The sequence below is a fragment of the Ranitomeya variabilis genome, chromosome 1 (assembly GCF_051348905.1).
Source record: "Ranitomeya variabilis isolate aRanVar5 chromosome 1, aRanVar5.hap1, whole genome shotgun sequence".
Classification (NCBI taxonomy): Eukaryota; Metazoa; Chordata; class Amphibia; order Anura; family Dendrobatidae; genus Ranitomeya; species Ranitomeya variabilis.
Genome location: NC_135232.1, coordinates 184,368,770 through 184,394,254, shown reverse-complemented (window position 1 = coordinate 184,394,254; position 25,485 = coordinate 184,368,770). Strand labels below are relative to the sequence as shown.

The 25,485-nt window shown below is 44.5% G+C and overlaps 1 protein-coding gene across 1 annotated transcript in view; it reads right to left on the bottom strand.

Moving 5' to 3' along the window:
- Positions 1-25,485, bottom strand: part of SNX2 (sorting nexin 2) — a 75,396-nt gene that overhangs the window by 35,251 nt on the left and 14,660 nt on the right. Inside the window, exons 2-7 of the mRNA XM_077291006.1 lie at positions 23,357-23,474; positions 20,431-20,594; positions 15,705-15,771; positions 15,476-15,519; positions 14,288-14,429; positions 2,669-2,747 (exon numbers count right to left, since the gene is read on the bottom strand). Of these exons, the coding sequence (XP_077147121.1) occupies positions 2,669-2,747; positions 14,288-14,429; positions 15,476-15,519; positions 15,705-15,771; positions 20,431-20,594; positions 23,357-23,474 (614 nt within the window). The remainder of the gene's footprint in view (positions 1-2,668; positions 2,748-14,287; positions 14,430-15,475; positions 15,520-15,704; positions 15,772-20,430; positions 20,595-23,356; positions 23,475-25,485) is intronic.

Below are 25,485 nucleotides of genomic sequence, written 5' to 3'. Positions count from 1 at the left end.
CCAGTTCTTTTTCTCCTTGGCCGAGGCAAGATGCTTCGGGCGACACTTGTAGCCCGTGTCCTGGACACATCTGTGTGTGGTGACTCTTGAAGCAATGACTCCAGCAGCAGTCCACTCCTTGTGAATCTCCCACAAATTTTTCTCAACAATCCTTTCAAGGCTGCGGTTATCCCAGTTGCTTGTGCACCTTTTCCTACCACACTTTTTCCTTCCACTCAACTTTCCATTAATATGCTAGGATACAGCACTCTGTGACCAGCCAGCTTCTTTATCAATGACCTTTTGTGGCTTTCCCTCCTTGTGGAGTGTGTGGAGCCTACTCAAACAGACCAAGGGACCTTTTTAAAAACTTAGGGTATGTGCACACGTCAGGATTTCTTGCAGAAATTTTCCTGACAAAAACCGGACATTTCTGCCAGAAATCCGCATGCGTTTTTTTTGCGTTTCTTCATGCGTTTTTGATGCATTTTTTTCCAAATGCATAGAATTGTGAGAAAAACGCGGAAAATCCGCAAAATTAATGAACATGCTGCTTTTTTTTACCGCGATGCGTTTTTCGCGGAAAAAAACGCACCATGTGCACAAAACATGCAGAATGAATTCTAAATGAGAGGATGCATAATGTATGCATTTTTAATCAGTTTTTATAGCGTTTTTATCTCTAAAAAATGTGAAAAAACCTGAACGTGTGCACATACCCTTAGGAAGCCTTTGCAGGTTTTTTTTCATGATTTTAATTTACTGAGATAATGACTTTTTGGGATTTCATTGGCTGTAAGCCATAATCATCAATATTAACAGAAAAAAAAACCACTTGAAATAGATCACTGTTTGTAATGACTATATAATATGAGTTTTACTTTTTGTATTGAAGAAATGAAATAAATTAACTTTTGATGATATTCTAATTTTGTGAGAAGTAGGTGTATATTTTGGCATACTGAAATCTGCCTATTTTATAACCGTCAGCAGTAAGCCCTCCTGGGTATCCTTCCATAGTGTTTCATTTCATTCAAATGTTGATGGAAAGTTTGTGCTGACACTGATGTACCCAGAGCCTGCAGGACAGCTTGAATTTATTTGGAACTTGATTGGGGCTGCTTATCCACCATCTCTGCTGTCCAGGGAGATTAGATACCGTGCCATGGGTCGTAAACTTCTTGATTATGTTGCACACCGTGGACAAAGGATCGTCAACACCTCTGGAGAAGGACTTGTAAAGGCCCCGTCTCACTAAGCGATTTACCAACGATCACGACCAGCGATATGACCTGGCCGTGATCGTTGGTAAGTCGCTGTGTGGTCGCTGGGGAGCTGTCACACAGACAGCTCTCCCCAGCGACCAACGATCAGGGGAACGACTTCGGCATCGTTGAAACTGTCTTCAACGATGCCGAAGTCCCCCTGCAGCACCCGGGTAACCAGGGTAAACATCGGGTTACTAAGCGCAGGGCCGCGCTTAGTAACCCGATGTTTACCCTGGTTACCAAAAAAAACAAACACTACATACTCGCCTTTCGGTGTCCAGGTCCCTTGCCGTCTGCTTCCTGCTCTGACTGAGCCGCCGTACACTGAGAGCAGAGCGCAGCGGTGACGTCACTGCTGTGCTCTCACTTCTCACTGTACGGCCGGGAGTCAGTGAGAGCAGGAAGCAGACGGCGAGGGACTTGACGGACATCAGAAGGCGAGTATGTACTGTTTGTTTTTTTTTACATTTACGCTGGTAACCAGGGTAAACATCGGGTTACTAAGCGCGGCCCTGCGCTTAGTAACCCGATGTTTACCCTGGTTACCAGTGAAGACATCGCTGGATCGGTGTCACACACACCGATTCAGCAATGTCAGCGGGGCCTCAACGACCAAAAAAAGGTCCAGGCCATTCCGACACGACCAGCGATCTCGCAGCAGGGGCCTGATCGCTGGTACGTGTCACACATAGCGAGATCGCTATGGAGGTCGCTGTTGCGTCACAAAACTTGTGACTCAGCAGCGATCTCGCTAGCGATCTCGCTATGTGAGACGGGGCCTTAACCTTGAGATTGTTGACATTGTTCAACAATTTTGGTTCTCAGGTCCTCAGATAGTTATCTTCTCTTTCTGTTCTCCATGCTTAGTGTGGCGCGTACACACACACACACACACACACACACACACACACACACACACACACACACACACACGATGAAGTTAACTTTTCCCCTTTTTATCTGGTTTCAGGTATGGTTATCATTCATATTGCCCACACCCGATACTTGCCACAGGCAAGTTCGAACGGGCATTATATGCTTGAAACAAAGTTGTTTACTCACAATTTTGGAGAGGTGCAAACAATTTTATCCAGTCCATTTTTGATGTGGTGTGTAAAATGATGTCCAATTTACCTTTCTTTCCTCTGTTTTTTTGGGGGGTTTATTACAATGCACACAAAGGTAATAAACACGTGTATAACAAAAAACATTATTGCAGTAATTTTCTTGGAGAAAAAGTTTATTTTCTAGAAAAAAAAAAAAAACAACAACGGTGCCAACACTTTCGGCCATGACTGTATATACAGTATGTCTGAGTGAGGCCTAATGTAAATGTCAACATCTACAGAAGTGTAATGTGTGTTGTAGATCTAGATCTAGATCTAGATTGAGAAAAACATCCAATATTTATGATAATTTACCTTTCCAAAGCAGCCCTTCTCTTTTCAACAAATTCATTGGATGAAGAGTCTTCCTTTCCCACTTTAACTTTAGTCATGCCTTTAAAATAAAAATATTAAACTACTGTAAACCCAAGAATACTTAAATCTGTATTACTTTTCTAAAAAAGTGGCAGATGTTATTCCTAATGCTGCAAAGAAATTGTGTGCGGACTACTATTTAACATGAGTGTAAATGCGACTGGCCAATTCTAAACACAACCACAAATCTAAAGAGGGTGCTCACAGTTCTGCAACCACATTTTAATTTTTTCATTTCTTCCTCAAATTGATTTCACGTTGGTTCTCTATGGATTTGTACAGATGATATGTTACATTTAAGATGCAAAAAAATTCTGCAATTATTCTTTGTGGTAGGATTTCTTTTTTAGATGATTGGTGGTAGGAGTAGGACCAGCCTCAGTGATCCCTACCCACCTCAAAAACAATGCTCAGCGAAGGTGCAAGCTGCATCTATCAAACATCTATGTGGCTAGGATATGAGATCAATGCTCCTTACGTTTGGATCTGACTGCGGGAGCCTCTGCTAATCAATAGAATAAGGAGACAGCGAAGCTTCAGCTACAGTCAGCTCACAGGCAGCATGACCAAGCATCGGCTATAACAGGCGGCCAGAAGAACTTTATAAAAGCAGAGCCAATAAAACGAGAAGGAGCATGACGCTTTCCTAGGATTGCTCCTACTTTGATCTAGAGATTAGAGGGGGTTATAAAAAGGTAGCCAGTTAATAATGTCTCAAGTGAAAAATACAAAATGACTATGAAGTGTGAAGGCAAAAAAAGAAAAAAAAAACAAAGCAATTTCATTACTATCAACTAGCGATATTAGGTAGTGTTATAGAAGGGTTAATAGTTTGCCTTTAAGTGCCTCTTGCCTTCAATTGCTAGAATTACTAGAATCTGTTAACGCAGTAGTCTGATGGTCTCCCCTTCAAGGAGACTACACTTCTTATCATGTATGTTCTCAATAGTCAGTCACAACATGTTTCTGGTACGTTGTGAGGAATAAAGGTCAGTATGACCCTGGGTGATGGTGGGGGCTACATGAGTTACATTGAAATGCATTTTGTGTAAATGGTATAAAACATTGCTTTGGCTTTTAATATATCAGATAAAAGTGACTTGCTCACAGGATATGTGTGAGGTGTCTTTTGTCTCCAAGCGCGCTTGTAAAATGGTGGGCGTAATTCCACAATTAGGCCTCACTGGTGATCTGGCGTGCTGACATTTGGGTCAGAATGAAAACAGCTACGACAGTTTGGCGCCCAACGTGGGGCCGTGTAACCAGCCTATTCGGAATCCGTATGTGGGAGCTTCCTGAGAGATTGGACATGCAAACAACAGCTGCAGCAAGGTGAGAAATGTTATTCTTACAATCTGGTTTGCACCTGCAATCTCTTCTGGATCTGTCCATACCTCTGGGTAAAAGGTTCAAAGAATCCACATCACCAGTGAGTTTTGTGTGTTTTTGTCTGTTTATGTCCGTATGAGAGTTGAATAATAGAGTAATAAGATGATAATTGTGATAATTGTTATCTGTATTATTTGTCAATATCCTAATTGGTTATGTATTTGTTTAGTGTGTGTAATACAAGAGCTGGGATAGACTGTGCAGTGTTGTTATTTTGGTCATTTTGGATTGGCAGTACATTATATGAAGCTGTATTTTGTATAAGGCCGTGGTTTTTGTTGTTTGGCCTTAAAGTGCTTTCAGAGTGTCAGTGGACACTGCTGCAGTTTTATTTATATAGAGTTGTGTTAATTCCAAAGTGCAAAATAGGCAGGCTGTGTGAACCTTGTATGTATGTATGTATGTCTATGAGAAGCTCTGATTGAGATAAGGGATTTTCTTCTTGTAAAATCAACTAAAAAGTGAAAGGAAAAAAAAAAAAAAACAATCCCTGAATGAGCATGTATGAATGAGTTGTGGATGTTTTTAATGTACATTTAATTTACATCTGAGATTCAGAGAAAACGGTAATTAGTTCTTACCGGTAATTGTATTTCCAGGAATCCACCTGACAGCACCATTGGAGGACGTCCTTCTTATCCGCAGTGGGACAGGAACCACAAGTTAAAAGGACCCTCCCCACTCCACCCACCAGTGATTTTCTAAGTACCACATCTGGATGGATGCAAAAAAGAGAGTTTATTTACAATTACACACCAATGTTACATCACATTAGTCAGTAGTAAAAGTTTGCAGTGGGAGGGAACTAGTAGTGCTGTCAGGTGGATTCCTGGAAATACAATTACCGGTAAGAACTAATTACCGTTTTCCAGTCCACCACCTGACAGCACCATTGGAGAATACCAAAGGATGTTAACTAGGGTGGGACTACTGCATGTAAGACTTTTCTACCAAAGGCTAATTGGTCTGATACGACATCTAATTTATAGTGTCTAGCAAAGGTAGAAAGACTAGTCCAAGTCGCCGCCCTACAGATTTGCTCAGCTGAGGCACCCCCCTTCTCTGCCCATGATGTAGAAATGGCTCGTGTTGAGTGGGCCCTAAGAGTGTCCGGGGGATCTTTCCCTTGGTTTGTATATGCTAGGCTAATCATGTTTTTAATCCACCTGCAATGGTTGATTTTGCTGCCTTGCAACCCCTATTTGGACCACCGTATTGAATAAATAAGTTAGTGTCCCGTCTCCAGCTTTTTGTCGCCCCCAGGTATTTTAGAACAGTCTCCCTAACGTCAAGGTTATGGTAGACCCCTTCTTTTGCGTTTTTAGGGTGTTGGCAGAAAGAAGGAAGGATTATCTCCTGATTTAGATTGGTAGATGATACTACTTTGGGGAGGAAAGCTGGGTTATGTTTGAAGACTATTCTGTCGTCAAAGATTTGAAGATATGGGTTCTGGATAGAAAGAGCCTGCATCTCCCCTAGCCTTTTAGCCGATGTGATGGCAATCAGGAAGGCGGTTTTAAAGGAGAGATTGGCTATGTCCATATCTTCTGACAGTAAGTAAGGGGTTTTACACAAAGTGTTAAGGACCAAGTTTAGGTCCCAAGGAGGAGTTGATTTCCTCACAAGTGGCCTCATTCTCTGTGTGGCCCTGGAAAATCTGGCTATCCAGGGATGGGAGGCTAGTGATGTATCAAAAAATACACTAAGTGCTGCAATCTGTACTTTTAGAGTGCTAGGCCGAAGGCCCTTGTCAAATCCGAGTTGCAGGAAATCGAGGATTTTGGGGATATCTGGTTTTGAAGTATCCACATGACCTTCTCCCAGAAAGGAACAATACCGCTTCCAGATCTTGTTGTAAATCGCCGAAGTCACCGGCTTTCTGCTTGCCTGTAGTGTGGTAATGACATCTTCTGACAGGCCTCTAGATCTTAGGGTTTGCCGTTCAGGATCCAAGCAGATAGGTGAAAAGAGTCTGGATTCTTGTGGAATACTGGACCCTGAAGTAGAAGGTCCTGCCTGTTCGGTAGAAAGACTGGTTCTTCTGTTGACATCCTGGACAGTAGAGAAAACCAGCTCCTTTTCGGCCAGAAAGGAACCACCAGGATTACGGTTGCTCTTTCGTCTCGTATCTTCCCGAGTGTCTTCGGTATCAGAGGAAGAGGCGGAAAAGCGTATAGGAGACCTTCTCCCCAATACTGAGACAAGGCGTCTACTCCTGTGGCTCCATCTAGAGGATTCAGAGAAAAAAATGCTCTGGCCTTTGTGTTTGACCTGGTGGCAAAGAGGTCCACCTGAGGCGTTCCCCATTTCTGGCACAGACTGCTGAATACTTCCGGGTTCAATTCCCATTCTCCGGGATGTACCGACTTTCGGCTCAGGAAATCTGCAACCTGATTCTTGGCACCTTCCAGGTGAACTGCCGAGATGGATTTGACAGATCTTTCTGCCCACCTGAAAATCTGGTCTGCTAAGTGTTGCAGTGGTGGATGTCTCGGACCTCCCTGGTGTCTCAGAAATGCCACTGCTGTGACATTGTCGGACAGTATTCTCACGTGTTTGTCTCGGACCAATGACTGGGCCTGGCACAACACTTTCCAGATCGCGTACAGCTCTCTGAAATTCGACGATCTTGCGGCAATTTGAGGAGTCCATTCTCCCTGGTAGTATGTTCTCCCTATATGACCGCCCCATCCGTATTGACTGGCGTCTGTGGTAACCGTAACACAGGGATCGAGTATCCATGGAACTCCCTCTCTCAGGTTCGCTGGTGTGGTCCACCAGGTTAGGGATTTCTTTACCGAAGGAGACACAAGCATCTTCCTGTCTAGGGAACTTTGTTTTCTGTTCCAAGATCCTAGGACTTCTCTTTGCAACTTTCGCGAGTGGAATTGGCTCCATCTCACACAGGGTATGCATGCGGTCATGAAACCGAGTATCCTCATTGCCTCTCTTATGGAGGGGGTACTTCTTCTGAAATGGTGGATGTGCCTGATCAAGGTCTCTTGTCTGTCTTCTGGTAAAAAAGATGTTCTTAGATTGGAATCTAAGATCACTCCCAAAAATTTTATTCTGGAATTTGGGACCAGGCAGGACTTTTTCCAGTTCACGATCCACCCCAGCTCCTGTAGGATGGAAAGAGTGAACGTGCAGTCTATCTTGAGGAGTTTCTGTGATTTCGTCATTATCAGGAAGTCGTCCAGGTATGGGACTATGGTCACATTCTGATTCCTTAGATAGGCCACAACTTCCGACATCAGCTTGGTAAAGATTCTGGGCGCTGAAGCAAGCCCGAAGGGGAGACATCTGAACTGGAAGTGATGTACAATCCCCCTGTTCATTATGGCGAACCTCAGGAACTTTTGGTAGGAGAGGTGTATCGGGACATGATAGTATGCGTTGCTTAGGTCTAGGGTACACATTACCATGTCTTTGTCTATTAGAGGCGTCGTGGATCTTATAGATTCCATCCGGAATCTTTTGTATCGGACCCATTTGTTTAATGGTTTTAAATTTATAATCGTCCGGGAGTCTCCGGATGGTTTCTTTATTGAAAACAAATGGGAATAATGGCCTCTGCCTCTGTCTGAGATGGGAACTGGCACAATCGCTTCTAATTCTAACAGCTCCTGAATGTTTGTCCACATGGAGGAGTCGGAGAGCGGGCAAGGTCGGGTCACTACAAATCTTTCTGGGGGACTGCTGGAGAACTCTAATTTGTATCCCTGTGCAACTACTTGTAGAATCCAAGGATTCTGGGATACCTTCTGCCAACCCCCTAGAAATTTCTGTAATCGACCTCCCACCTTTATGTCATTTATTTGACTTTGGTGTGCCTGCACTAGGGAAGATGGAGTCTCTACCCTTTCCACCCTTGGGATAAGACCACCTCCCAGTCTTTCCTTTCCCCTTGTAGTTTGTCCTCTGACCAGGTCGGGACCTACGAAAGGGTTGATATTTTTTGGTATTCTCCTCAGGAAAACCCTTCTTTTTATCTGAGGCTTTTTCTAGAATATCGTCTAGAATCGGCCCAAATACTTTATTTCCTGAGAATGGGATTCCACACAATTTATTTTTTGACTGGAGATCCCCCGACCAGGTCTTTAGCCATATGGCTCTTCTGGCCGCATTAGACAGGGATTCGCTTCTAGCCGCAAACCGTACAGATTCGGCAGAAGCGTCCGCCATAAAGCCTGTTGCGAGTTTGAGCAAAGGCAATGATTTAAGGATAACCTCTCTAGAAGTCTTGGCTTTGAGGTGATCCTCTAAGTCGTCAATCCATAAGTGCATTGACCGGGCTACGGAAGTTGCCGCTATATTGGCCCATATTATTGCCGCGGAGGACTCCCAAGTTCTCCTTAGCAAACCATCCGCTTTACAATCCATAGGATCCTTTAACGCGGAAGAGTCCTCAAATGGAATTGAGGTCTTCTTCGCCACCTTTGCTAGTGGGACATCGATCTTGGGAACTTCATCCCACACTTTAATGTCCTCAGGGTTGTAGGGCAGACGAAGTCTAAAGTCCCTGGGAATCACTAGCTTCTTCTCCGCTTCCTGCCACTCTTCCAGGATCATGGAACGGATGTGGTTGTTGACGGGGAAGACTTTTGTCACCTGGGCATGTAATCCGCCAAACATCTCGTCCTGGATCGAGGTTTCCTCTGGTGTATCTTGTAGCTGCATGGTGTTACGTACAGCATAAAGAAGTTCATCTGTGTCTGCTGCGGCGAAGAGATATCTCTTCCCTTTGCCCACAGATCCGTCTCTTTCTTCCTGGTCAGAATCCTCCGAAACCTCACCCTCGGAAGAAGGGCTAGACTCCCTTGGCCTCTTCCGTGAAGTCTGTGGTTCTGACTGAGTCTGGGGAAGATTCAAGCCTGAGATAGAAGCCTGAACCTCCTGTCGAATCATGGTCCTCATGCTGGATAGTAGTGCCGTCTGCTCATCACCCACAATTTTGGATGTGCACGATCTGCACAATGGTTTCCGCCAATTTTCTGGAAACTTAGTGGCACAAATCGGGCATTTATTCTTCCCCGATTTTTTCCTTTCAGTTGTGGGGATGGGAGGCTCAGGCTAGGGTAAATAGACATACGTGGCACCGTAAGTAGGGAAGCGGGGGGGGAGGGGGAGGGGTGGGCTTTGTGGTATGGCTTTACATAGCCTACTCACGTGCCCCTGAAGCTGGTCAGTCCCCTCAGGTCTGGTAGTGTCCTCCATGATGAGGATAATATTACAATACAGCCGTGTGCACCTTTTGTCAGGATAGCCGGCGGAACAACGACCCCCATTGTATGCTTATATAGGTTTTACCTGGTTGATCCTGCCTCCTTACCGCGCCCCGCGCGGTCGACCATGCTGAGAAAAGGCCTTCCTGAAGGCCGGCGCTGCCGCTGGCGTCCTCCGGTCCGATGCTTGCCGCGACCGGAAGTGACGCGGCGCCAACCGGAAGTGACGCAGCCGCGTGTCCTGGAGCCGGCAGCGGCTGCTGCACAGAGAGCCCCCGCCGAAACGGCTGCGGCCACATGCGGGAACAGCCGCCGCTGCAGCAGACAGCGCCCGGGCCGAGAGCCCCAGCAAGGAGAAACGGACCTTGGCCCCAGGAGCAGCGCTACACTGGGGGAGGCTGAGGGACCCCCCATCGCAGGTATCAGCCGCAGATATCTTGCGGCGGGGAAGGGAAAGGCTGGGCCCCCCGATCCCCACCATCTGCACAGCACCGTCGGAGGCTACGTCTTGCAGTTCCTATCCGCAGTGGGACAGGAAAAACACTGGTGGGTGGAGTGGGGAGGGTCCTTTTAACTTGTGGTTCCTGTCCCACTGCGGATAAGAAGGACGTCCTCCAATGGTGCTGTCAGGTGGTGGACTGGAAACCTGTGTTATATATGGTTTAATACTGGATAGGTTTCTATGTGTGTCTATATGTGGTTTGGCCGGACGCAGTCAGAATCAGCTTTTTCAAGTTATGCAGTGATTTGCCTATATAGAGAAACTGTTTTTAATTCCGAGAGGATGAATGTTTGTAGAGATTAAGTCTGAAAACTGCTGCAATCCGTTTCTGTGTAGGAGGCACCGAGCTCTTATCTGCGCGGAATACATGATGGGAGGAGGGAAGCAGACAGCTGCGCTAATTGCTTATGATCTCTCATCTCACTGCTGTGTGCCAGAGAAAGGGGGGCATGGAGCTGCGCTCAAATATTGTCCTTGGTTTAGTACATGCTGAGAGATTTGTGTTTAAAGCAATAAGTACTGTATGAAATTGAAAGTGAAAAGAACTGTGCCTATTTTAGAGGAAACTTGTAAGTGATTGAAAAGATTGGTAAAAGATTCACCTGCTTCAAGTTGAGTGATTGATATAGCAAATTGAGGATCAACAGAGGAGGTAGCCAACTGCACGGCTGATGTAGTATAGGTGGTTTAACCTGCTACAGTCAGTCTACGGCATTAGGTGGTGTAACCTTGCCATCCATGGAGCTGTGCTAGCCAGCTGATTTATCGAGTGGTAGGTGGTGTAACCTGCTTGGTAAAATCCTTTAAGTCCACCGAGTGCTTGGTGAGTGCAGATCATTGCTCAGTATGATCCACCGTGTGTCTTACCAGCTGGAAACAAGGCAATGTTACAAGCAGGGCTGTGGAGTCGGAGTTAGTTTTGGTTGGAGTCGGAGTCGGTAGAAATGTACTGACTCCAGCTTTAAAAAAAAATGTATTAATATTTCATAATTGAACTTTCATATGAATTTTATAAATGTTACTCAAATATATATGTTCTATCAAACTATGAACAGTGATAAGCAGTTCTGCTGGAGATCGAGACATTTCTTACTTGTGTGTCACTGTTCTCCACTGCCCTTATCTAATCTTATACTTGGTTAACCTCATGCTGCCCCAACCCCCCTACTTACAATGTATGAAACTGAAAGTGAAAATGTGTTGCAAATTCTTAGTAGTAAAGCTCCTCCTCTAAACTAGATGTTTACTAGGTGTGCGTCTTCCAAGCATCTCACAGCTGCTACTCAGAAGAGGAAGACTGTAAGAAGTATTATCCTTTCAACAAACTTTGCATCAGTTAACTGTGAGTACATGAGGAACAACAGTATTACTGACCACTATATCAGTTGTACGACCTGGCAATAATTTTGTACAATTGTTTTTAGGAAAAACAATTGTCATTTGGATTGTGAATGCAGAATTAAAAACCTGAGAATGTCAAAGAAGCATCACATTAAATCAGCTGTATTTGAACATTTCACCATCACTCAAGATAGAAAACATTATGTCTGTCAGTGTATGACAAATGATCCAGACGAAAACAAATGCTGTGAAGCCAAGATCAGTGCATATTCAGGCAAAGATAAAAATGCTCCTACCAGAGCTTCTAATCTAAAGAGACATTTACAGCGCTTTCATCCAGAAGTACTGAAAGCAGTGGATGAGAAAGACTGCATCCAAACCAATGAACCAGTGCCCAGCTCTTCCAGCCAAACAAAGGAGCAGAGAACTTTGCAGCCATCAGTTGCAAGATATTTTGTCAGTGACAAAGTTACTGTGACAATGACAGTAGATACATTTAAAAAACAGATCATAGAGCTTGTTGTAAAGGATAGTGTGCCTATTTCATTATTTTCACGACCAGCTTTTATGTGTCTGGATGGGGAAATGGCCCGCAAGCTTGGTGTTTCTCTGGAGAGAGAGAGAGAGTATTAGAAAATTAGTTATCGAAGAAGCATTTAAACAAAAGGAAGAACTTAAGAAAACTCTCAAGGGACGCTTTCTGTTTCTTAAAATGGATGCCTGCACACGTCACAGAGTGAACTATTTTGCCATCAATGTCCGATTTGTTTGTGACAAAAATGAAATAGTTACCAAGACACTGGCAGTAAAAGACACCAAAGCTCATCACACCAGTGAGTTTCTCCAGGTCTTGGTGGAAAAGGTTCTGCAAGACTATGAACTTAAAAAAGAGCAAGTTCTGTCGTAACTGACAATGCTTCAAATATGATAATATAAGTACTATTAAGCTAATGAATGAGAGTAATGATTGTGACCAGCAGCTAGAAGAACATTCTGGGTCCACAGACGCAGAAATGTTTGAAATAGAGGAACACAGTATTGTAACTGAGGAGCAAACGGAAGTTGCTTCAGATGAACAGCAACATGATAGTTTAGATGATCTTGTTGAAACTGTGTCAATACGTTCTTTCATTCATCACATGCGCGGTGCTGTGCATACGCTACAGCTGGCTATAAGAGACAGTCTGCAAGAAGGACATGCTGCTGCACTGATTGGCAAGGTGAGAAAATTGGCTACTGTTGCCAGAACCCCTAAAGTTCACTCAATTTTGAAGAGACGTGCTGGAAAAGGGGCAATTATTGATCAAGCCACACGATGGGGCAGTACTTACTTAATAATTCAGCGCTCGCTTGGTTGTACTGAAAACCTTTCTTGTAGACATGGCTGACTCTCAACTGACGCTAAATGAAAGTCAGTGGAATCAGGTGACTGAGCTGGAAAAATTGCTAGAGCACCCATTTACAGTGACTAAAAAGTTACAAGCAGAGGACTTAACTCCAGGTATTTTCTTAAAGGAGTGGAAGAACCTGATGTTTCGCCTGTCGGAAAGAGGAGGGTTAATTGCAAGTGGCATTGCTACATCAATGAAACACAAAACAACATTCTTTTGGCAGCTGTTTGTTAGACCCAATGCATCGGATTCTTCTACATGATCAACAGCTAACTAAAGGAAAAGAAGCTCTGTTTGAAATAGCAGTAAGGATGAAAGGGTTGCAGAACAGTCAGGAGGAACAAGAAGAATTTGGTCATCCTGCCACATCTTCACCCTCATCAACTGATGAAGAATTTAATTTCGAAAAATATTTGGATCACAAGGACCGTGCAAGGCGTTCCCGCATAGAAGAACAGTCATCCCCATCAAAGAACACAGCCAGTACATTTCAGCAGAATTTTTCATGTGCACTAAAAGAAATTGAGAAATTTGACCGTTCATCAAAAATAACAGTGCAACAAGCGATTCCTCTGTATCCTGACATTGCCAGAGATGTTGCCCGAGTGGTTACGGCTTTGCCACCAACCCAAGTTAGGCTACTTTCACACTAGCGTTAACTGCAATACGTTGCAAATGCGTCGTTTTGCCGAAAAAACGCATCCTGCAAAAGTGCTTGCAGGATGCGTTTTTTCAGCATTGACTAACATTAGCGACGCATTTGCGACGCATTGCCACACGTCGCAACCGTCGTGCGACGGTTGCACCGTGCTGTGGCGGACCGTCGGGACCAAAAAACGTTACATGTAACGTTTTTTGCTCCCGACGGTCCGCTTTTTCCGACCGCGCATGCGCGGCCGGAACTCCGCCCCCACCTCCCCGCACCTCACAATGGGGCATCCGCTGCCCCCGTTGTGCGGCGGAGACAGCGCTAGCGTCGGGGACCTCGGCCCGACGTACTGCGACGGGCCGAGCCCGACGCTAGTGTGAAAGAAGCCTTAGTGTAGAGAGGTTGTTCTCTGCTCTCAAAATAATTAGATCAGATTTGAGGGCATCCATGAAGGAGGATCTGATAGAGGCAAGACTTTTTCTGAGGACAAATTTATAGATTTCTTCTTATTAACTGCATAACAGTGTTTATTGCATATTTACTTACAAGAGTTTAGAAAAGTTTATAAAAGTTATTTGCTATATTCTAATTGTACTCTAATAAATATAGTTTTTGCTCTAAGTGGTCTGATTTCTTATATGATGGTGAGAAACTGAATAAGCACGATGTTAATATTTTACAACAGTAAATTTATTGTTACGAATTGGCCATTTATGAAGGAGTCGGAGCCGGAACCTGATAAAATCCAGGAGTCGGAGTCGCAACTGTGGCTTACCGACTCCACAGCCCTGGTTACAAGGAGGGCTCAGCTTCCTGCAGCTCCTTCCTTTTCCTTTCAAGTGACTTATGTAATACAAGCTTGTCAGTGGCATTTTATAACCTCATTGTTTAAACTACTTATCTCTATCCCATGATGACCTGTTTCCTGTGGGAGAGTAATGCCATTTCTACAGAATTTCTACTTCAAAAAAATTACTCAAGAATTATACTGTGGGTAAAAAACAGACACCTATCTCCGTGGGAAAAACACAAGTGATTCTGCAAAGTCCAGCACAGTCTTACCTACAATACTCTTCTCTGGAGCTGGAGGCACAATATATCCAAAGTGCATGTATTTTGTAGCTAATTTACTATGGAGCCCAAGGAAATCACTAAACCTTCTCTTCACGGAGAACTCGTTCTTGTTGAACATCGAGAGAGACGTCTAGAGGGATAAAAACATATATAATGTATTGTAAGCTTCATGTGTCACTACAGAATGGAGAAATAATATTTACCACAATCATCGCTAATAATCCTGAGGTCAGATCTGTGGTGCATATTACTTTATTCGCCCCTCTGCCTTACTGGTGTATAACTTATAATGGTCATTACCAAGCTCTCCAATGTCATACACCTTGCCGGTCTGTAACGCAATTACATTGTGAAGAGGTTCTGCTGTGTGAGGAAATAACTGAGCGACTACACACAACCTCAAGCGACCCTGCACCCTGGGACTGAGAACTGCCTATAGTGTTCCCATGTATATCGGTGACTGTACGCGGCCCGGCTGGGCCCTCTGTCTCCTGCTGACACTTCTGATCAGTTTGGCCTTATGTTCTTCCAGCTTTTAATGTGGTCACCAGAAGTAAAAACTTTAAAATAAGTACATTTTTGCACTAACATTTTGGTTTTAAAAGTTAAATAAAAAAAGGATACATTTTATCCACATTCTATAGTCTCTTCCTTCCCCCAAAATATACCGTGGTAAGTCTAAACCACGCTCATTTTGAATTTCTACCCAGTAAATTCTTCTCTGCTCTATGCAGAAACAAAGTCTTGTCCCTGCCAAATTCATTCCCCTCATTGATATTATATACCTAATGGAAAACAAAAGAATGTGCTGGGTAGAAGGACGAAATGAGCAATTGTAATGACAAAGTGCTGTATAATATAAATGACTGCAATATATTAAGAAGAGAACTTTGATGGGAGTGCTGATTTAATAAGTTTCAGATACTGTGGATCAGATGTGGTCAGAAATGTATATAAACGCCTATGTGGGAGTACAGAACCAGACATCCCAAAACCAAATTACACAAAGCATAGCATGATTCCTTCTGCTCCATTTTGTTCTCCTGGGGCTGTGTAATTCCACATATTGTAGTTTGGTGCCACATGCTTGGTGGTTCTCACAGTTTCTGGTTTATACATAGGCTACTGTATTTATTTTCTGCTAGTACGAACATGAAAAATATAGCTAAAACTAACCTTCGTTGTTACTTTGTAGGCCATGTAAGCATTCATCCCATCGCCTAAAATGAAAAGAAAATCTAATTATTTTTCTCGGACAAGGAATAATGACCTCATGTGTAATAATAGCATACAGCACGCATTACTAGATGGGTATCGGCTTAATATACCAGAACCAGATGCCGTTAACGAGACCCACGAAGAATAGTACATAAAGATAAAACCCCAACTCTGTAAAAGTACTTACCGACTTTCTCCGGGTCAGAGACTCCTATTTCTATATCAAAGTAATCTCCATTTGATTCTTCTTCAATCTAAAAATTAAGTCAGTTTTAGAATAGGAATTTAATTCATAATAAATTGTCTAATATACACACGTACATACATAATAGACTTACACATGAATAAGCCGTTATTTATCAGTCCTGAAGTTTGGCATTACATTACATGTATTGTTTTACTATAGGAATGAAAACTAATGCCTTAAAAGAGATGAGAGGTCATATATTGGTGACCCATCCACAGTAAGGTCATCAATATCCTATTAGTAGTGGTCTGACACACGACATCACCATCTATCAGCTTACAATGACAGCTGGATGTAAGCAATGAATGGAGGTGCACTAGACAGCTATGAATCAGTGTGTAGTGGCCGCTGCGGAGTACAGCAGAACAACTCCTATTCAAAAGAAAAGGTCATCAATATCAGACTGGACAACCAAGATCAGTCAAAAGCCTTTAGGTAAGGCTCCAAAAAAAAAAAAGACACTAAAAGATTTCTAATGTTAGTATAGTAAAACGCTACACTTGATTTTATAGTCCCCGAGTGGTTGTATTAGGGTATGTGCACACGTTGCGGATTCTCTGCGAATCCGCAGCGTTTTTTGAGGTGCAGAATCCGCAATTGATTTACAGTACAATGTAAATCAATGATAAAAAAAAAAATGCTCTGCACACTTTGCGGAAAATCCGCTGCGGTTTAAGAGAAGTCGCATGTCACTTCTTTTTTGTGAATCTGCAGCGTTTTTGCACCCAATTCCTTTATAGAAAACCACAGGGGTAAAAAACGCAGCAAATCCGCAAGAAAATCGCAGCAAAAACGCACAAACGCTGCGGAACAACACAAAAAACTTGACAAATCCGCAGGTGCGTTTTCTGCCAGGAGAGGCAGAATCCGCACCAGAAATTCCTAAGACTAATCCCCAACGTGTGCACATAGCCTTAGGGTGTGTGCCCACGTTGAAGAAATGTCCACAGCATTTCCGCAACTCTCTGCTGCGGGTAAAACGCATGCAAAATTAGCATGCTTTTTCCCAGCAAAACACAAGCATTTTGCAAGCGTTTTTAGCTTGCAGAATGCTTGCGTTTTCCAAGCGATTTGAAGCAACGCTTGGAAAAGTGATTGACAGGTTGGTCACACTTGTGAAGCATAGTGCTTGACAAGTGTGACCAGCTTTTGCACAGGCAGCATCAACAGTAAAAGATAGAATGTTAAAAATAATAAAAAATATGGTTTTTCTTATCTTCCGACGGCCCCTCGATCTCCTCAGCAGGGCTCCCGGTTCGTTAGGTTCCCAGGGATGCTTTGCGCAAAGGACCTTTGTGAAGTCGCGGTCGCGTGACCGCAACATCATCTCAGGTGTTTTGCGCAATGCATCCCTGGGAACGGAAGCTGCCGCGTGCACCGCTGAGAGGCAGGACGACTACGGGGGCCATCAGAAGGTAAGTATATCTCTATTTTTCATTTTAATTTATTTATTTATTTTTTAACAGAAATATGGTTCCCAAGGGCCTGGAGGAGAGTGAGCGTTTCAATGCAATCCTATGGCAGCGGAATCGCCACGATTCTGCAGAAATAATGAACATGCTGTGGATTTTACCATCATGAGATTCCACAGTGGGAAAATCCACAGCATGGGCACAGCAACTGCGGAATCCCATAGGATTACATGGGAAAGTGGTTTTTAAGCGTTTATGCATTTCCGCTGTGGCAAAAACGCATTACAAAATGCAACGTGGGCACACAGCCTTAATAGAAGTCTGTCAGCACAGAATTACTGTTCAAACCACGTATAGGCACACCTGTGCATCCTTGGCGTGGCGAGAAAGTCAGTGCACCTTCCCATCTCTATCACCGCCCCTACCTTTATAGAGCTATAGAATGGAAAGTATGTAGGTGGGAAAGCCCGCTGATCTGTTTGCCCCCGCCATGATGTGCTAACCCCTGTACTTGTGCTTTAACAGTCACTGTGTGCTAACAAAGTCCCTTTATGTTAGTTGGGCAACAGAAGAGCAGTTTACAAGCCCCCGTTATGATAAAGACAGCCGTGTCACTTACCGTACATAACACAGCAATTATATTTAATGTATACAGATTCTGGGGTTAATAGCACATAAATATAGAAATGAATAGTTCAATTACAGAAAAAAACAGAAAAAAATATAGTTGTCCTGACTATTGAGCCGCATTTACAATAACAGGTGAACGAGTGATGTTAAAAAAAGTCATGATTATCTCGTGTAATCAGGCTGTCAATCACCCACTGACAGAGCAAAACACTTAACTATTGTTTGATCTGATTTTTTTTTGTTGTCTTTGCGCTCTACAAACAAACAAAAAAAAACCCACACCTTTCTTGGCGGCGTATCGTCCCGTGTAAGGCCATGTGCACACTTTGCGGTGTGCTCTGCGGGTTTATCCCGCAGCGGAATTGATAAATCTGCAGGGCAAAACCGCTGCGGTTATCCCTGCAGATTTATCGCGGTTTGTTCCGCGGTTTCCGCTGCGGGATTACTCCTGTACTATTGATGCTGCATATGCAGCATCAATAGTAATGATAAAAATAATAAAAATTGGTTATACTCACCCTCTGATGTCCGGATCTCCTCGGCGGTCCGATTCCAAAGCTGCTGTGCCGAGAAGGACCTTCGTGACGTCACGGTCATGTGACCGCGGCGTCATCACGGTCATGTGACCGCGACGTCACCGCAGGTCCTGCTCGCACAGCAAACCGAAGACCGGACGGCCGCGGGCAGCGCTGAGAGGTGAGTATAGCGTCATTTTATTTTATTTTTTTTTTTACACTATTCATGCTTCCCAGGGCCTGGAGGAGAGTCTCCTCTGCTCCACCCCGGGTAGCAACCGCGCATTATCCGCTTACTTCCCGCAAAGTGGGCACAGCCCCATGCGGGAAGTAAGCGGTTCAATGCATTTCTATGGGTGCAGAATCGCAGCGATTCTGCACAAAGAAGTGACATGCTGCGGGTTTTAAACCGCTACGTTTCTGCGCGGTTTTTCCCGCAGCATGTGCACAGCGGTTTGCGGTTTCCATAGGGTTTACATGTTAATGGAAACGCTATGGAAACTGCTGCGGACCCGCAGCATCAAAATCGCCGCGGATCCGCGGTAAAAACCGCGAAGTGTGAACATGGCCTAAAGAGGACTCATGCCGCAGAGAATCATGGCAGCCTGTGCGCATTGAGTGATCTATTACAAATTGCTCAATATATATAAGTTTACTTTGGTCTGCCATTAGGAGCAGGCATTTAAACGACTGCAGACCAGTAAAGGTTTACAGATTGGCGGTCGTATTGTGCCACCAATCGGTCCATGTAAATGGAGCCTTAAGGTACCGTCACATTTAGCGACGCTGCAGCGTCGCTGTGTGGTCGTTGGAGAGCTGTCACACAGACAGCTCTCCAGCGACCAACAATGCCAAAGTCCCCGGGTAACCAGGGTAAACATCGGGTTACTAAGCGCAGGGCCGCGCTTAGTAACCCGATGTTTACCCTGGTTACCGGTGTAAATGTAAAAAAAACCCAAACACTACATACTTACATTCCGATGTCTGTCGCGTCCCCCGGCGTTCTGCTTCCCTGCACTGTGTAAGCGCCGGCCGAGTAGAGCGGTGACGTCACCGCTGTGCTCTGCTTTACGGCCGGCCGGCGCTGACACAGTGCAGGGAAGCAGAACGCCGGGGGACCCGACAGACACTGGAATGTAAGTATGTAGTGTTTGGGTTTTTTTACATTTACACTGGTAACCAGGGTACATATCGGGTTACTAAGCGCGGCCCTGCGCTTAGTAACCCGATGTTTACTCTGGTTACCAGTGAAGACATCGCTGGATCGGTGTCACACACACAGATTCAGCTATGTCAGCGGGAGATCCAGCGACGAAATAAGGTGCTGGCCTTCTAGCTCCGACCAACGATGTCACAGCAGGATCCTGATCGCTGCTGTGTGTCAAACACAACGATATCGCTATCCAGGACGCTGCAACGTCACGGTTCGCTAGCGATATCGTTGTTAAGTTGTTCAGCGTGAAGGTACCTTTAGTCTACAGCATTTTCTGTATGATCAGATGTTTAGAAATAATGCAGAAAAGAAAAAAATTCCTGCAGGAAGCTTCATCTTCAGCTGGTGGCAAACTTCACAAAGGGGATGGCGCTATCTATGGTTTGCAGACAGGGCAGAAGGGGGCGACTTCAATAAAGCTATTCCCAGTAAAATAATAAAGGCATATTAATGTTATGCTATCAATTATAGTTGGAGAGCCAACTGCTGGGGCCCCCACTAATCATAAAATGAGGGGGGCACAGTCCCCTGATCTGCAGAGATCTACCACTCCATATTCACTAGTGAAGTGCTCCCTCCACAGCATATGGCACCAAATAAAATATTCAATCAATGCTGCACAGACAATTTATAGTCTCTCCAGAGTTGCTAATGTTACAGAACTACTTGTGCCGACTTCTTCTGATATAGTGGATTTACGACGCAGACCAAGCACATCAGTGAGTACTGCGCTCTGGCCATCACTTTCAGGGCCTCTTCCCTGTCGCGGAGGAGAGTACTCCACTTGTATATATAGCTTGTGTCTCACCTGACTGAACTCTGTACAATGCTGCTGGTGGATGAAGCCAGCAATACAGGAACACATAGGAATGTTTTATGCCAATGCCTGCCCTTACCTCATCCCTAGAACGATCATAAATAATAGGGGCGGAAATATTAATTGCTTCCATCCGTGGGGTAATGAGTGATGTGGGGGTAACAGGAGTGATGGCGGGGCTGGGCTCGGAGGACAGGATGAGGTCCCGCTCAGGACTATCCAGGGAAACTTCATCTGTAGCTTCTAGAAGAAAACAAATATATATATTTCAGAATTAGCATCAATGACCAATTCAAAAATAATTTTAAAATTTGGCTGAACCAGCAAACATCTCTGGCGTAAAAGGCAAAACAGAGATCAGCAAATAGAAAGTTAAATCATGCGATCTTCTGATCGGATACCATTGAATTTTTCATAAGGGTTCATAAGAATATTCCTAGGTAAGAATGTTGTCTCTAATGTCTGAGAACAGCTTATACCTCTGTTTCCTTATGGGCCGAGGCATCCAGAGTGGAAGCCGACTTCTGTACGGCCAGGTACCCCCGCTGGAGTGGCCAGTATCTGAGCTAGCCACCTTACCCCTTAGATGCCACCTGTCATCTCAGCAGCTCACCCGCCCTGGAGAACCAGCATCTAGATTCAGACGAGTGAAGGTATCAACCAGCGCAATCTGTGGCATTGGCTGCAATAATGCAGTATGCATAACCTCCAATTATAGAAAGCTAATGTACAAGGGTTTTTTGTTTGTTTTTTTTTAAAGCGAGCTTAGAAATTGAGATTTGTTATTCAACCTGAATGGCATATTGTGATCAAGAGATATCTTAAAGGGAATCTGTCAGCAGGTTATTGCTACCCCTTCTGAGAGCAGCATGATGTATGAGCAGACCCTGCTTCCAGTGATGTGTCACTTACTGGGCTGAATACTGTCATTTTGATCAAGTCACTGTTTTCTCTGCTCCAGATCTATCAGAATGCCGAGCTCTGTACAACCCCACCCACACCACCGATTGGCTGCTTTCTGTGTACACTGCATAGGCAGAGAGCTGACAATCAGTGGTGGGGGCAGAGCGCAGGAGGGCTACGTGGCAATTGGTTTAGTAGTCCTCTTGTGATAATGTGTTGCTTATAAAACCTTGATTTTATCAAAATTAACGCAAGTAGCCCAGTAAATGACATCACTGAACTCAGGGTCTCTGTCTCCATTATGCTGGTCTCAAATTAGGTGGCAAAATTCTGGTGACAGATTTCTTTTGAGAGCCATTTGGAATAATATAATATTAAAACCTCAGGCATGCGGTATTTTGCAGCACACAGTAAATGGAGATGCTGCTTTGCTGCACCCTCTCTGTGCCCTGAACATCGGCTAATGATCAGCGTACTCTTCTCTGCAGCATGACACAGGGGGGCGCTCTCCGCCCTTCTGTCACTCACTCACCCGCTAATGCTATGAGGAACCAGTACAATCATCTTTACAGAACTTCTTGATCTTCAAAAGTAAGATAAAGTGGCTGCATGAAAGCGCCCGCCGGATAACACCAGATACAGCCAGAACAATGACTAATTAATAACCAAACTAAGGTTTGGTTTCTTCGCCTGTTCACTTTGCAGAAAGCAAATATATAGTCAACTGTAGATTGTGAGCCTTCGCGGGCAGGGTCCTCTCTCCTACTGTACCAGTTATGACTTGTATTGTTCAAGATTATTGTACTTGTTTTTATTATGTATACCCCTCCTCACTTGTAAAGCGCCATGGAATAAATGGCGCTATAACAATAAATAATAATAATAATAATAACTGCATTACCATATTATTTAGTCCTAAATTTTAGCTCAGCAAGTCCCAAAGAGAAAGAAAATAAACTGAATCCATAATGGGGCTAGTCGTCAATATATGCATGTAAACGAGCCGAGTGATGGAGCCTGGATCTTGGACACGTCCCAAGTGCTGCCCTTGGGAAGTCAGTAAAGTGTAAACTCATGTTTAACCAGTAATCTCGAAATTACTATGTAACCAAGGGTGAAGTGGTGTCCACAGCATTAACCCGAAGAAGCAGAATCAGTAACAATATTAGCAAATTCCTGATAGTAGACGCACAACCGTGGTCACAACTAACTAATAGCTCTGCTCCGACAGGATATAGGAGGAAAATGCCACAAATAGGGGCTCATCTCACTGCAAGGACCCATGTCCAGAATGGGGAGGGGGTCATAGTGCACCACCAGAAATGGGGAGCCGCACACAACTTGTACGAGTAGCAATCGCTGCACAGTAAGGTACCTCGGCAGTCTTAGAACTGCCATAAAATAAAAAATATTCTCGATTTGGAAATCCGCTATCAGACAGGGTGACTGCAGACCTTTCTGCTGAGGGACAACCCCTCTATTGTATAGGATGCAAGCCTGCAAGTGGCAGGGGGCTCTGTCTGTGTGTGTATATTATACACAGTTTATTTTGTATGTGTATCCTCTTCATTTACTATTATGCTTTGAACAATAGCAGCCATCCCACTACAGATCGTACACATCGCAGTGTGTAACCGGGGACCGCTTTGTTGAGCGAATTGCAGGTCCCAATGGTGGATATACAATAAACGTCCCTGGTAGGACAACCCCCTGTAAGAAACTTGCAACACAACTCTTTAATACGGTAAAATGAGAAAGCCAGATCCCCCTCATTCCATAAGATAGTAAAAGCACTGGCGCGTGTTGCTGCAGCCTCTTCATGATGGTACCTGGCAATGCCCGTCTGGTGCAGCCGCTAGGTGCACACTGGTGAAAGCGGCTATCTGTACGGCCAGACAGCGTGGCACGAACAACAGCAATGGGTATGTGGTGCTGCAGGGAGCACCTACCCTCCGATCACTTAATGGTGGTGGGAGGGGGAGGGGTTCTATTTATTCACACCATCAATTATTTGCACATTAATGGCTATTTAAAAGCTGGGCAATCATTTATTTTCCTACATGTATTATCACTTTCATTGAGAAATAAATGAGAAAAATTACCAGCAAAAAGATCTTCCCGGTCATCAGTCAGAATAACTTCCGTTTGTTTGGGGCCATTAGCGTTTGTACTGATATCTTCTGTAGGAAGGCTGGCGGGCTCAGGAGAGGACGGGCTCGACTGGAAAACAAGGAAAAAATATATATGACAAGTTTACGCGTTGTATTCCACAGGTCTGTCTGCCTATAAACAGCTGACTCCGTGATTTTATGGACAAAGCAGAAAGGAAATCAGTTTAGGTGTCAGCACTTTCCATTTCCTAGGCCTAGAAACAAACAATAGGTAAGGAAACGCTCCATCACAAGTCATCGGGGCACAATGATCACATCAGCTAAAAACAAGGCAGCAGAGGTACGTCCAGCATCTGACTATAGACGCCAGGACAAGCCTCAAACCAATCCGCCATCCAGGGGACTCTTCAGTAAAACATCCAACTTTATTGAAACCCTATTAAAATCCACTTTTTGCCCCGTGCTAAAATTAAAGGGAACCTGTCACCTCGTTTTTTCGGTAGGAGATAAAAATACTGTTAAATAGGGCCTGAGCTGTGCATTACAATAGTGTACTTTGTGGACCCCGATTCCCCACCTATGCTGCCGAAATACGTTACCAAAGTAGTCGTTTTCGCCTGTCAATCAGGCTGGTCAGGTCGGATGGGCGTGGTGTCTTCCCCCAGATCTTGCGTAGTTTTCCGTTGGTGGCGTAGTGGTGTGCGCATGTCCAAGGTCCCGAATCCTGCACAGGGGTGTGAAAATAGCAGCGATGTCCGTTATTCCATTGGTGGTCGGTGGGCGCGGCCATCTTGCTTTGGCCGCGCGTGCGCAGAAGCGGCGCTCTGCTGGCCGCGGCTTCAGGAAAATGGCCAGATGGCTATCGCGGCGGCCATTTTCGTGAAGCCGAGTTCGCATCTCGGCTTCACGAAAATGGCCGCCGCGATAGCCATCTGCGCACGCGCGGATGCCCGCGGCCATTTTCCTGAAGCCGCGGCCAGCAGAGCGCCGCTTCTGCGCACGCGCGGCCAAAGCAAGATGGCCGCGCCCACCGACCACCAATGGAATAACGGACATCGCTGCTATTTTCACACCCCTGTGCAGGATTCGGGACCTTGGACATGCGCACACCACTACGCCACCAACGGATAACTACGCAAGATCTGGGGGAAGACACCACGCCCATCCGACCTGACCAGCCTGATTGACAGGCGAAAACGACTACTTTGGTAACGTATTTCGGCAGCATAGGTGGGGAATCGGGGTCCACAAAGTACACTATTGTAATGCACAGCTCAGGCCCTATTTAACAGTATTTTTATCTCATACCGAAAAAACGAGGTGACAGGTGCCCTTTAAACAAGTGTACTTCATAAATAGAGGGGAACCATGCGCCAGCATTGTGATATCACACAGCCACATTTTACAGAAGGCCGCACTTATGCAATTTATTTACTATTTTTCCCATGGGGCCTTTTTTTGTAAAGCAAGTGAGACTTAGGGGAAGGAATGGCCTAAAGAACGTACTATCATTTAGCTCAGATACTGGCATAAACTATAACAAAATTCTATTCCAGGTGACAGTGTGCAAAGATTTCCTCTTGTGGTGCTTGGGTCGCCCATGGTGCGACAAATCCTAATGAATTGGACACTGGTCTTAAGTAAAGTTCCTACAGATGAGCATGGGTTAACATGCTGAGTATTAGTTATCTTTTATGGCTCAAAGTTGGAACAGATCCCAAAGACAGAAGGAAAGGAAAAGCTTTTGGCATCAGTTCCAGATTCGCCTTACTCAGTTTCACTATAGGAGAAAAACAAACCCGAGCTACAAACACGTCCTCCGTGTACTTTGTGAGGTTTTAAGCCTGAAAAATGACTAACAAAGTACTGAGTACTATGAGGAGTCACAAAAGTTGAGGTGAAAGGGACCAATACTTTTTTTCATTATACTTATGCAATTTCTTCAGAAATATTTTTTTCTAATTTACACGGGAAAGGAAGATGCAAATGTGGCACATTCTGTAGATACAAACATTTCTAAAAGACAAAAGCATCAGAGTTGTTCCCTGACACCTTTAGAATGCGGTACAGAGAGTGGCACTATGCCCATCTGTCCCAGCCAATGACTCCACCTCACCCAT